Source organism: Zonotrichia leucophrys, chromosome 5, assembly GCF_028769735.1.
Source record: "Zonotrichia leucophrys gambelii isolate GWCS_2022_RI chromosome 5, RI_Zleu_2.0, whole genome shotgun sequence".
Classification (NCBI taxonomy): domain Eukaryota; kingdom Metazoa; phylum Chordata; class Aves; order Passeriformes; family Passerellidae; genus Zonotrichia; species Zonotrichia leucophrys.
The window spans coordinates 46,491,639-46,504,297 of NC_088175.1; the positions used below are offsets into that span (position 1 = coordinate 46,491,639).

General features: G+C 43.3%; 1 protein-coding gene across 1 annotated transcript in view; it reads left to right on the forward strand.

Annotated features, from left to right (window-relative positions):
- Positions 1 to 11,987: 11,987 nt before the first annotated feature.
- The window catches only part of IPO7 (importin 7), a 33,919-nt gene continuing 33,247 nt past the window's right edge, over positions 11,988 to 12,659 (forward strand). The window contains exon 1 of the mRNA XM_064715082.1: positions 11,988 to 12,214. Within this exon, the coding sequence (XP_064571152.1) occupies positions 12,131 to 12,214 (84 nt within the window). The 5' untranslated portion in view covers positions 11,988 to 12,130. The remainder of the gene's footprint in view (positions 12,215 to 12,659) is intronic.

Below are 12,659 nucleotides of genomic sequence, written 5' to 3' on the forward strand. Positions count from 1 at the left end.
AGGGATCATAAGTATTCAAATTTGTTTCTCTCCATACCATAGCAGGTATGTTTCTTAAGTCCTATTGTCCATTTTATGTAAATTTTGGTTACATACTGCACCTATGTACAGACAGTACACTGTACACAGATTAATGTACAAATGTACAAAGTGTAGATTTTTAATAGGGCGCACCTATTTTCACTCCTGCTTAATTACTTAGGAACACAGTGAAACAGATAGCTATGATGTTTCTATTCCAAGTGGTAAAAATAAGAGCCAGATTCTTAATTTTGATGCACCTAATTAACAGTTAATAAATCCTCTTTAAAAGCTAGCTTCTTCTTTTTTCCCTATTGCATGTGTCAGTGGAGTACATGACATGGGGAAAGAAACTTTTCTGGTCAGTCTGGTCATATCCTCTATTTGAATGCAAAAACCACGAATTAAAGGTTCTTTTATCTTCCTGCAAATTAAGAGTGAAACATACCCTGTCATAAGCTTATGCCACCCCAACTGAGGAACATGAAAGCTCTGTCAGGTTCTTTAAACGTATTTCCAACTTTCAGAGACCTTACTTCTAATTTTATTATTTTTCCCAGCCTTAGAAAGCACTTTCTTTAAACAGTCAAATCTCTTACTAAAAACACCAATAAAAGAGGGAGTTTTCATCACAGTACAAGGAATCTCAGGTGACCTCCTGGCAATAATAACCAACTTAGTATTTGTAACCAATTTACAGCATCTGAGTTCTGGGAATGGGCTCAGGCAGCAAATATGTTGAAGAACTCAGACAATGTCAACTCTTTAAGATAGGTAGGAAGGGAAGCAAAAATATTTGCAAAGCAACAAAATATTCCTGTACCTTATTCTAGCTCAGAGTCTCCTTCAAAGCTCCTGGGGGTACCTGTGGAGCACAGCAGAGCCCACACAGAGCACAGCAGGACAGAGCATGGTCGGGGGAGGCCTAAAGGGAGGCAGCAGGAGAGGAGAGTGGGATGAGAAGAGTCCTTGCTTGACTCAAAAGCAAAAAAAAGAGTCCTTGCTTGACTCAAAAGCAGCTGCACAAGGCTTCAGCCATGCAGCTCTGCTGTGCAGCTGAGGTATTTATAAGCTGGTGTTTATTGCTTGTGATAATGATCACAGTTGTAAATTTCTGTGTAGGGAAGGCACAGGCCCTCATCCCAAGATACACCCATTAGTCATGATTCAAATTTAATGCTAGGGTAGGATTCAATGTAATGATCAGATTTATGCCCTGTCTGAAGCTGAGTTCATACTAACATAGCTGAAAATTCAAATATTCCTGCTAAGAGGAGGATGTTCCTTCAAGGACTCCTAATCTGCAGCAGTGATGTAGCTGGACATGTCTGTCTGGAGGGCAAAAGTTATTCCATGCTGACAAAAACACCACCTTTAATGTGAACAAAGACCCATTTTAATTTTTCTTCAGATGCCATTACAGATTCTGCTCCTACAAATGTGGAATTGAAGTCTCAGCTCAGTTAAACCAAAGATTGTTGGTCTGGAGAATCAGCTCCAGGCCATCTCACAGAGTTGAACACATGCTGGGGTGTGTAGCTCTGAGCATGTCTGATCTGCTGGAGCAATGACAGAAATGAATGCTGCAGAGTGCAACCAAGTGGTTTCTAAGCTGCTTTTTCTACTGTCCTCAAAAGGCCCAAGTGGAACCTCCTGCTGGAGCTCATCAGGACCTGAATGATCTCCTCTTGCTGCTAGGCTCTTAAAAATATCATTGCAACTGTCTATTGACATTTCCTTTCTGCATTTTGTTTGTTGACTGTCAGTTGGCTGCACTGTGCTAAAGAAAGCTTCCTTTTATTTTAATTTGCCCTGATTTGAGGTTCTAACTCTGTCCCCTAATTTTAAGAAATAAGCTAGATGAGGAAACATCAGGGGCACTGGTTTAATCAACCTTCCTCCCACACTGACAGTCTGAAGTACTGCTGTTTTTTTGTGTTGCTTCTGAATCTCTCCTTATCACAAACAAACCCAAAATTATAGCAGTTGGCCAATCCAAGCTATTCCCTACTTGTGCTCACAAACACAGTTGCTTTTGTTGCTGAAGAGGATCCTTGCTTTTGCTAGAAAAATTCTTCTATCTTAAAGGAGTCAGAAAAGAAAAATTTTTGACCTTTGGAAGTGCAGACCAGCAAATATTTGGGAAAAAAAGTGATATGATAGATACTTGATTCAGGGAGAAAATGTGGAACAACGAGTCTGATGGGGAAGTGTGAAACAGGTTGTAGAAGAAACCAGAATAAAGAAAAAGGAAAATTCAGCATTACTTCTAAAAAAAAGCAAAACTTCCAGAGAAAAAGTTTAGAACTTCTAAATATTTTCCATATTGTAAGGATTTCTTGCAACCTTCAGATAAATTGCATGAATTGCATTTAAAACTAGAAGGGAAGAAGGTTCTTTTTTCCTGTAACAATGCATTTCACAATTGACAATTTAAGAATGCATGGTCTAATCACAATATGTACAAAATGTCACTCTGTATTTTCATCTAGGCTGCTTTTCCTGTGAGGTACAAAATGTCTGCAGTGAGAGTGCTCAGTGCTGTCCTGATCTGACCTCCAAGGTGTGAGTGCTTGCAGAAAACACCATAAAGAGTGGGCAATAACCAGTCCACAAGGAACAAACCCTTGCTGTATGCAGCCACACCCACAGCTAGTTTTTAAGAAATATACTCAGGTCATCGTTAAACCAGTAGTCTGCAATGGAAAATAATTAAAATTTAGAGCAATATCAGAAGGGTGAAAATGTGATTTAATTGAAACAATTTATAAAAGCTGCCAACATTCACAGAAACGATTTGCTGTATGTGTATTCCTAAGGGAAATGATCAAATTAATTGAAGAAGCTATAATATGACTGATAGCACTTACTATCATACTAAATGAGCATCACAAAATCAGTTGTTAATCAGGATTAGAGATTAAATGGGGATGGTCTGATAAGAATTGACTCTTTTCACCTAAGGCAGTTCTGTGAGGGAAACCATTTCAATTTTGAATATTATGCACCCAGTCCTAGACAGGTTTCCTGTTAGATACCTTGGCTGAATGCAGAAATCCAGATCTACAAATATCAATAAAGAAATTTGCATGTTTTCTACTGCATGAAATAGTAGTTCCCTTTTGCCTATGGATAAACTACAGGATCAGCTTTTTGGCCCTTTCCCTGCAACAAAATTGGCTAAAACCAGTGACTGCAGAAAAGAAGTGTCAGGTGCTTCAGTAAGACATTATTAACTAATATGATGTAATCATTGCTGAATGAGCAAGAGTAACATGGAGAAAATAAAAGGAGCCACAGAAAGACTGATAAGTGGGATTATAATAACCACAAGAAGCTGGTGTGCCATTATCCTGTAGAAATCCTTACTGAAGCTAAACCAGCATGTTTGATTTTTGTGTTGAATTACTTGTTGTACTGGCAATACAATAGCATCCAAATGCTTTAATAAACTCTAACCTTGATTTAGTTATAGCAATGAATGATTTTACCTTGTCAACCCAAGAGAAACATGAATGAAAATCCATTTCACATTCTGAAGTGAGGAATCCCTTGAGCTCAGGAAAGGCCAGGAGTGGGACAGAGGGACACTGGCAAGCAGGGGCCAAAGATTACGAGGAGCGCCCAGAGAAGCTGACACAGCTCCCTGCTCTCCTGAGAACATGATGATGTCCTGCATGCATCACTCATCTGCCTGCCAAAGGTGAAATCAGGGACAAGCATTCTCCACCTTGTCACTTCACAAAACACCTGGAAAAGACACAGAGGCTTATTCACACAAAGACATGAGCACTGGCAATACATTTTTCATGTTTCCTGCCCTGCCTTGCTGCTGCAGGTACTGGGGTTTCAATCCAGCTGTTGGATACCTGTGGCCTGGAAGGCACAGGAGTGGAGATTGTGAGCAGCTGCTCCTGCTGTCCCACCTGCTGCTCTACAGAAACAATGAGTGGTGCACCCCCAGCCACCAGGAAACACACACCTGTGCACAGCTGGAGTAGCATCGATTTCATCACTTGTTTCCATATCTGTATTTCTTTAGCAATTTACACAAAGGTCAGCATGAATCCTACGTTTGCACATTCCAGCATTATGATTCCAGCCTTTTGATCACATTAAATACCAGTATTTAATGGTATTTAATGTGATACTGGTATTTAAAACAGTATAACCAAATTGAAAGCATATTAAACCCTTTTAGACAGCAATAATGAATTGTATAGCTTTGCAAGGAATAAAAGCTATGAGAGTCCCAATAAAAGTGCTAATCTGATAACCTCTTAAATACAACTAAAAGAAAATTAAGATAATTTTGTTTTATAAAAATGTATTTTTATTACACTCAAATTCTGTTATTTGTCTTTGTTTTATCTAGGATATTTCCCATGTTTGCCAACCCTAATTTTGTTATTTTTGACTCCTTTAACATAAGCAGCTACCTAAGACTTATGATTTGTAGAAATATTTCTAATAGCAAAGTAATTTCATAAAAAAGTAAGGTAGTTTTATGAAATGTTATTTATTTTAAAAATGTATCAAAAGCTATGATTCACTTAATGAATCAGGAATCAAACAGGAAAGCATGTTTATTTCAGTACTTTTACATAAACTTGGTGGCTTACTTGCTGCTCACAAACTCTGTATTTCATGTCAGTTTTTCTCCCAGAGAGCTGTGAGCACTTCCTTGTGTGCCCCTGGGTCTTTCTTTTATGTCTGCCTTTACAGAGCCTCCTCTGGAGCACACAGAGAATTCACCCTGCCTCAGTCAGGCTCCTCCCTTTGCAGCCAGACCCAAGAAACACACTTGGCTCTGTAGCTCCAGTTCTCCACCTCTGCTGCTAACACAGCTGTGATTACCTCAGCTGTATATTCTGCAAAGCCACCAAAGTGGTTTTACACTTTTCCTGCATAAATGACTCCTTTTCTATCTCCCTGCTCCCCCTGTGCTATGCAGAAATCCAGAAGCTTTACCCTCTGAGTACTTTGTTTTGTCTTCTCAAGCTTAGAAAGGGCAGAGGGAAAGGCAGATGGGAAAAGATGAAAAAGTAAGAAAAAGGAATAATGTACCATGCCAGCACAACCAAAATGTGCTTTCATTTTTATAACAAATCCCAAGGGCACAGTTAAGGCTGTGGCCATGACCAGAGGTCAATCATTTTCACTGATGTGAAATGGCTCACAGGCTCCTGAGGAGCCAGGCTGGCACACTTCCCACACACAGGTGTGTCCTGGGGGCACTGCCTGCAGTTGTGTGCCTGGAAGAGTTCACACACTGAATGCTCTGCTGCTGGATTACTGAAATTCTTAATGTGTGTTTGTAGCTCCTTGCATATGAAAAGCTCTCCCTAGGTGCTGGGAATTTATTCTGAGTGAATTTTTAATAGAATAAAATCCTGTTCTACTGTACTCATTATTGAATCAATCTAAATGGAAACAGGATAGGATTATAAAGACTAAAATGATTCTAAACAGAACTCTCTGTCTTATTAAATTGAATGAAATATAGCTTGATAAATTACACATAGCTTGCATAAGCCTCGCACACACATTTAATTATACAATTAAAGTTATAGCTTAAATATTCTTTTTTACTCTTCAGAAGTTCTGGAAATCTTTGCCTGTTCCACAGCTTGATTATTTTCACAATTCTTTCTGAACAATTCCAGATTATTGTTGCATCTTGGCTGTAAAAACTGCGTTAGAAAACTTGTGTTCTAAAAATCAACATCTGCTTGAACCCTAATTCATAGATATACACCCCTTATACTTAAATGTTCTTTCCATTTGCTTCCTCAAAATGTAAAGTCAACATTACATTGGATTCACAGCTGTCCATTTGAGCAATCAGAAAAACATAAATAAGCTTGCAATCCTATTTAAGGAACAGTTAGGAAAGGACATGCTTGTTTCCTTGCAAAAAAAAAAATAAACCAACTCCCATCATGCATTTAAAGATATATTCTTGGAGAACACCATGATCACAGGCATTATTCTTAGGTCACACTGTAATTCTGTGATCCTCAGCACAGAGTTTTCATTGAGTTTCATTTCAAAACAGTATAACCAATTCCACCGATGCCTTTATAACTTCTGTGCCTGTGCAACTGTATCGAAAGTGTGAAAGAAGGCATGAAGTGTGAGTGTCATCTTAATGCCACCAATACCAGTTGCTGTCTGCTGCTTTTCTCTCCAGGGTGTCACCATCCACCGTTCTGCAGCTCTCTAAGTGGCATTTTCCCTCAGGGCTGTGAAATATAAACAAACAGGCTGGAAAACAGAGCAGGAGGGAGGAGGAGGAACTGCCCTAGGTTACAGACACTCCTGCTCCTCTGTCTGTCACCAGGGCCTGGAGCAGGCTGTGGGCTGGATCAGCTGCACCTCCACACAGTGCAAACCCAGCCCTCAGGAGCAGACAGACCTAACCTGACAGCAAACAGCAAAACCCAAAATACTGTGCACTTCATTATCACATTATCTAGTCCAACATCCTGATCAAGGTTTATGCACATGTTTATTATTAAAGCCCTAATCTTGTTGGTTTGACTGAAGCACAGACTGTGTTTTCACTAAAAGTTATTTTCCAGAACTGCACCCAGGCTCACTTGGAGAACAGAAAGCACCAATTAATGCCACTGGGAATTTTCTTCAGTGGCTCTCTAGTTTCACCTGGTAGACATTTGTTCCTCTTACAACTTTATTCACTAAAGAGATGTTCAGTACCCACTATTGCTCTCCTGATCTTTCTCTTTTCCCTCACCTTGCTGTCCAGAGTTAACTGATAAGAGTTGATGAGGGACTGCTGCATCTTTGAGAGATATTTAACAAGATGTCCAGTTTTTCTGACCTCAGAAGAATCACACATCAGAGATTTTTGTATTTCCTGGTTTTGGTAGTTTGTTGGGGTGTTTCTACTTATTTTTTTTAAGTAAACTATTGATCTAAAGCTCTAAGACAGCTCTAACTCCTTGACATTTCCTCAGGACCTTAATAACCCTGGCTGAATTACAGCAACTGATTGTTTGCTGCTCCATCTCAGCCTTGCTGCTCCTGCTGTTCCACTTGCAGGCACTTCCACCAGCTAATGGCTGAATCTTGTTTTCAGCATCTGTCCCCTGGGAAACCTGTTTGGATACAGGGTTTGGCATCTGCTCCAGCCTTGCCATCTGGCTGGGGGGTGGGGATGGCTCCTGGGGGTTTTGGTGGGATGAAGCAAGGAGAATAGTGCCTTCCTCACTAAAAAAATGCTGAAGAAATTTCAGCAAAGTTCTCCTTAGGGGTAAAGCCAACTCCCAGCTGACTAAAGGAGATTAAAGGGAGCTGTGAAACCATGAGCTGGGCATGCAATGGCATCCTGCTCCTTTGGCTAGAGCCAGCCCCAGGTCAGGGACTGTGCAAGGAACCACCCTTACTCTGCCTGCTAAATCTCTGTTTCACCTCAGCACAACTGTAGTGACAAACAGCAACCAAGACTCCTCACATCTTTTGTCTCAAACCTAACTGGACATTTCAAGTAGGTCTCAGACAGATGAGGAGAATAAACTCTTCATCTCAAACAACTTTTGGGGGTATTTCATACATTGCAATTTGTAAATGTTTTTTAAAAATGTGGTGTTTTTCTCTGGCAATGAACATCCATCTCTCCCCACCAAAGGGAGGGACAAACCACTTCCCCACTCCCCCTCTTCAGACAGTTGTTTTAAACTCAAAAATTATGGTTTTGCCACAACATCCTGCTGGGAGCTCATGCCAACCTGCTCATGCCAACCTGCATGCCCATGGTATCACTAATCCTTCCAATCTTTCATTTTCTGTTCTTCTATGTGTAACTTCACATTTGGCTGTGTTAAAGTGCATTTCTGTTTCTTTTCAAGTTACACCCCTGTCCCATGCACATAGGATTGTTTTGCTAATCTTACATCATTCTCACAATGATCTGCAGTGCTTTTTGTATTTATTTCAAAACTGCCTAAAGTACCAAAGAGAGTCTGCTAGTGGTATCAGTAGAAATTGGCCCTTTAAATAATCACTCTTCACTTATCACCTTTTAACTGAAAATTGTAATTTAGCCAGTTCTCAATCCCTTCAGTGTGTGCTCAGAGTCATAGCCTACTCTGATATTTTAAAGCAAAGAAAGGTACTTATTTTGTACTGTTTCCCTAGCCAAACTGAGAACTTCTCAAACAATCACCTTTGCTTGACAATTTTACACCAAAATATGTTGGCTAGCATGTTTCATTTTGTAGTTTCATATTTTAATCCCATTTCAGCTTTTAAAAAAAGATTAATAGAAACAGTTCTTTCCAAACTTCACATATCAGCACAGTATTTCTGTGCATAACTTTTTCTTCCTGTTGCCATCTTTGATTTATCAAAAATAGTTCCACAATGACTTTGGGTGCTGGTGATTCATCCACTCATCGCTGTCCAAACTCCCTTTGGATCTGTAGGATTGGTTAAGTACCTTCATGTGCAAGTATTTTTTTTCTAAATCCTAGGTTGACATTTGGAATGCTGTTGATGCAGGAATATGCTCTGCATAGCTGGAGTTAATTTGGCTGCTGTCAAGTCTGTTCCAGCACAGAACAGCTGATAGCAGCATTTATCAGTTACTGTCTTTGAGGTTTGGTGGTTTTGGTTTTTGTTGTTTTTTGGGTATTTTTTAATATGCAGATGGCATAAAAAATTTATGCACAATTCTTTAGCAATATCTGGTAAATGCACCCAAAAGTGGTGATCTTGGGTAGCTGTGCTGTCTTTATATCTGATTTCTGCCTTTCCAGTGACAGTAGAGAGAATGGAAGCCCAGAAAGGCACAGAGGCCAAGCAGTGCTCCACAGCCAGCTCCAAGGAGCACATCACTTTATTAAAGCTGACAAACATTGTCTTTCTTATTGCTCCAGCTTTCCAGGGAAAGTACACATGGCTGCAAACCCCAAGACAGACAGGCTAGGAGAGCAGTTTATCTTCAGGAGTAATTGAGACCGATTTGCATCCAATATTTGAGGCCTGTGCAATACCACATTGCCCTTTCTGAGATAATTTGAGAGGCTCTGCTCTCCCCCAGCAGCCTGAGGTTGTCTGTGACCATTCCTACACAACAGAGAGCAGCTCTGGGCAGCTGCAGCACGTACACTCCTCTTTGTTCTCTTCCGAGAGCAAGAATTTGATGAGGCTTATCTGGCTAAGGACATCTTTCTTTCCAATGTTAACTCTTGTGATTTGAAATTTGACTTCAAAATTAAATTTTTCTATTTAAACTCATCTTGTTGAATCTTGCAAGATATTGATTCATGTCCCCTTTGTTTGCTAAACAGGTTTGGCCAAAGTCCTCACCAATTGCTGCACTGGGATGGGTGGGCCTAAAGTCTCTTTTGTCCTGCTAATACTGCTCGAAGAAAGTGTCTGATGGAAGTGGGTATATTTATCTAATCAAAACTTCAGTGTTAAGGATGCCACAGCTCACCAGTCCCTTGAAGTCATTTGCCACCTCTTAGACTGCTCCACTCAAACTGCTGGTGTGTCAGTTTTCTATTTCATCTCTCTAACACTAAACTACCCACAGCAAATGTGATCCACCAACAAATTGTTCAGATTTGTGAGAAATTCTATTTTAACCTCATAGATGTCTCCTCTTAAATTTGGCTCCCTGTGGACATAAAATGTCCATCTTGACTGAATCCTGCATTTATTTTTTCTGTGAGTCATTTATGCAATTAATCCTGCTATGAAGTTAGCTGATGTTATTACTTCTGGGCAAGCAAAATGCAAGTACAAACGCCCTGGACAATGCCAACATTCCTGCACATACAAGGTTTTCTTTTTCAGAGTACTCAGGATGGACAATTGCTTACACATTCTTTTGCACAACTTTTTTTTGTACTCCTCACTTTTGTATCCAAACAGGAGCAGCTCTGGCACAGCTTCCAGAGGCACAGCAGCTCTGCTGATGATGGCTCCCACCCCATTGTGCTTGTCAATGCAGCATTTCACACCTGTACCTCTGAGCGTTATGCACAACCAGCACCTCAGGAGCCCTCTGCCCTTTGAAGCACTTACTTTTATTTTTAGAGAAGATACATTCTGTTTCATAAATTGTTGGATCAGCTTAGCACCCTGGCTGGGGGCATGATTGCTTTGCTCCTTTGATACAAAGAGATTTGATCTTGTTATCTGTGCTGCGACAGAAAAGCAGGGAGAAGACTTTGTTGCAGCATTTTGTAATGGTATTGAACCCACAGTATTTCACTTTTTTTATTTTTAAACATTTTGTGCAACATCTAGAATTGGAGTATGACTGCAGATCTGGGCACCTCATAAAAGAACAGCATATGACATCATGTCCCAAAATTATGCCACATTGCTACTTGGGTCATCTGGGCCCATATGTCTCCTGTGCTTACACAGAAAAGCAGACATTCATTGCTGCTTCACAGTTTAGTTTCATAAATTAGTTGCTCATTTTTAGTTTCATACATTAGTTGCTCATTTTCACACTTGTAATAAGAAAAAGCTACATAGTGTAAATAATGATTTTTAGTATTATGTTAAAAAAAAAACCCCAAACAACAAACAGTAGCATGAGAAACTGAGAAACCCAGATTTTAGTCCAGTGACCATCATAGAAAAATCACTAATTTGGGAAAATTATACACAAAAACAAGTCTGATATGCTGTTCCATATATGCAAAGACAGTCTAGATAAGCCTAGATTTCCTGAAACTGTTTAACTCAACTGTAAAGGGGTACTGCACTTTATCAACTTTCTAAATTGTATCACTTTTAAATTTTCTTACTTTCTGTATTTGCATTTCTGCTTTTCTCTTGGATATGTGCCTAAATTTCAGAGTCATTTCAGGATGACTCCCAAAATTTCAAGTACATCGCTGCATGCCATCCCCCGAATGAAGGCATGACAGTGAATGACTGTACAGTGCCAATTAAATTCTACAACTCACTGATTCAAATATAGCATTGCTCATTTTATCGTGACTACTCGTGGAAGTGAAATTACTTCAGTGCTCAAATGCTCGTGGGATGAAGTGACTTACAGAAGTGACTTATAAAGGACTAAGTTAAGCAGCTCAGTCATGACTCTGTGACTGAGCCAAGGCCTCCAGAATCAGTGAATCATGGAATTGTCATGGCTGAAAGAGACCTTCAGGATCATCCCGTCCAACCACCAACCCAGCACTGCCTCTGTAACCTTCTAACCCAGTAACCCACATCACCCAGCACTAGTTTGATGTCTCTTGAACCTGGGCAAGAATCTATTCCATTGACTGCCCACCCTGTCTGTGAAATTTTTTCTAACATCTAATCTGAATTTCCCCTGTCCCATCTTTCTTGAGCTCCTGTGCCGGCAGAGCAGCACAGACGGGCCTGCCCTGGCTGGGCAGGGAGTGAGGCTCCATTTCTTCAGGCTGAACACCCCCAGCTCCCTCAGCCACTCCTCACAACACATTTCCTAGACCTTTCACGAGCGGCAGCTCCGTTTAAACTGATTTTTGGACACATCTTCAGGATTTTTCTTCTCCTCTTTTCCCCCACCACCCCAAAGCCAACACGGCAGCGCCCCATGTCCATGACAAAGCAAACCCACGTCCCCACGCACCCCTCCTTCCTCGCTGAGCCACACGAGCCTCTCCGAGAACGGGGCGCGGATGCGGGAGGGATTTTCGCTAAAACAACGGATCCCTCACAACGCTGGCGCGGCCGAAGAATTCGGTTCGGTTCGGAGCGGCCGGTGTCGGACCGCGGCTCCCGTGACGGGGCTGTTCGAGCCGGGCCGCGGCTCCTGAGGCGGCTGGTGCGGGCCGAGACGGCCTGTCCCGCGTCTCCCCGGTGCCGGTGCCCAGCCAAGTCCCGGCGCTGGCGCGGCCGCCGGACTGCAGATCCCGGGGCGCCCCGCGGCGGGGCGGGGCGGGCCATGCGGCGGAAGGGCTGCCGCTCCCGACGGCGGCGGAAGGGGCGTCGCTGCTGTCGGCGGCGGGGGCAGCTCTATCCGGGCTCTTGGCGCTCTCCCTTCCTTTCGCGCCGGCGGCCGCTGGAGGCGGCGGGTCCATGTGCGCTCGGCGCGGCCCCGGCCCCTGCCCTCAGCGCTGCTCCCGCCATGGACCCCAGCGGCATCATCGAGGCCCTGCGGGGCACCATGGACCCGGCGCTGCGCGAAGCCGCCGAGCGACAGCTCAACGAGGTGAGGGCGCCGCCGGGCCTGGGCCGGGGCCGCGGCGCTGGGGAGCGGGGACGACGCCGGCCCGTGGGAGGGGGAGCGGGTCGGGGGCGGAGAGGGTTCCCCCGGCCCCTCGGCCCGCCCGCCCGCCGCCGCGGCCCCTTCCCGCCGGCCGCGTCCCGCCAGCCGCAGGCCGGGCCCGGCGTGCATTGTCCCCGCACATGGCAGCGGGGCCGCGCCGGGCCGGGCGGGGCTGCTCGGGCGGGGGGCAGCGGCACAGAGCGGCCGAGGCCCCCGTGCCTCTCTCGGCGGGAACAGATTGCCTCCATTGTCTCCGTGCTCAGCCGGGAAAAGGGTGATCGTGGAGGGGGGTGTTAACCCGCCCTTGTGCAGGCCTTCGGTGGCTCCGCTGGACACAGCCCTGCCCGGGACCGTTTAAGCCGCAGCAGTCTGGGTGCTGAAAGCACAA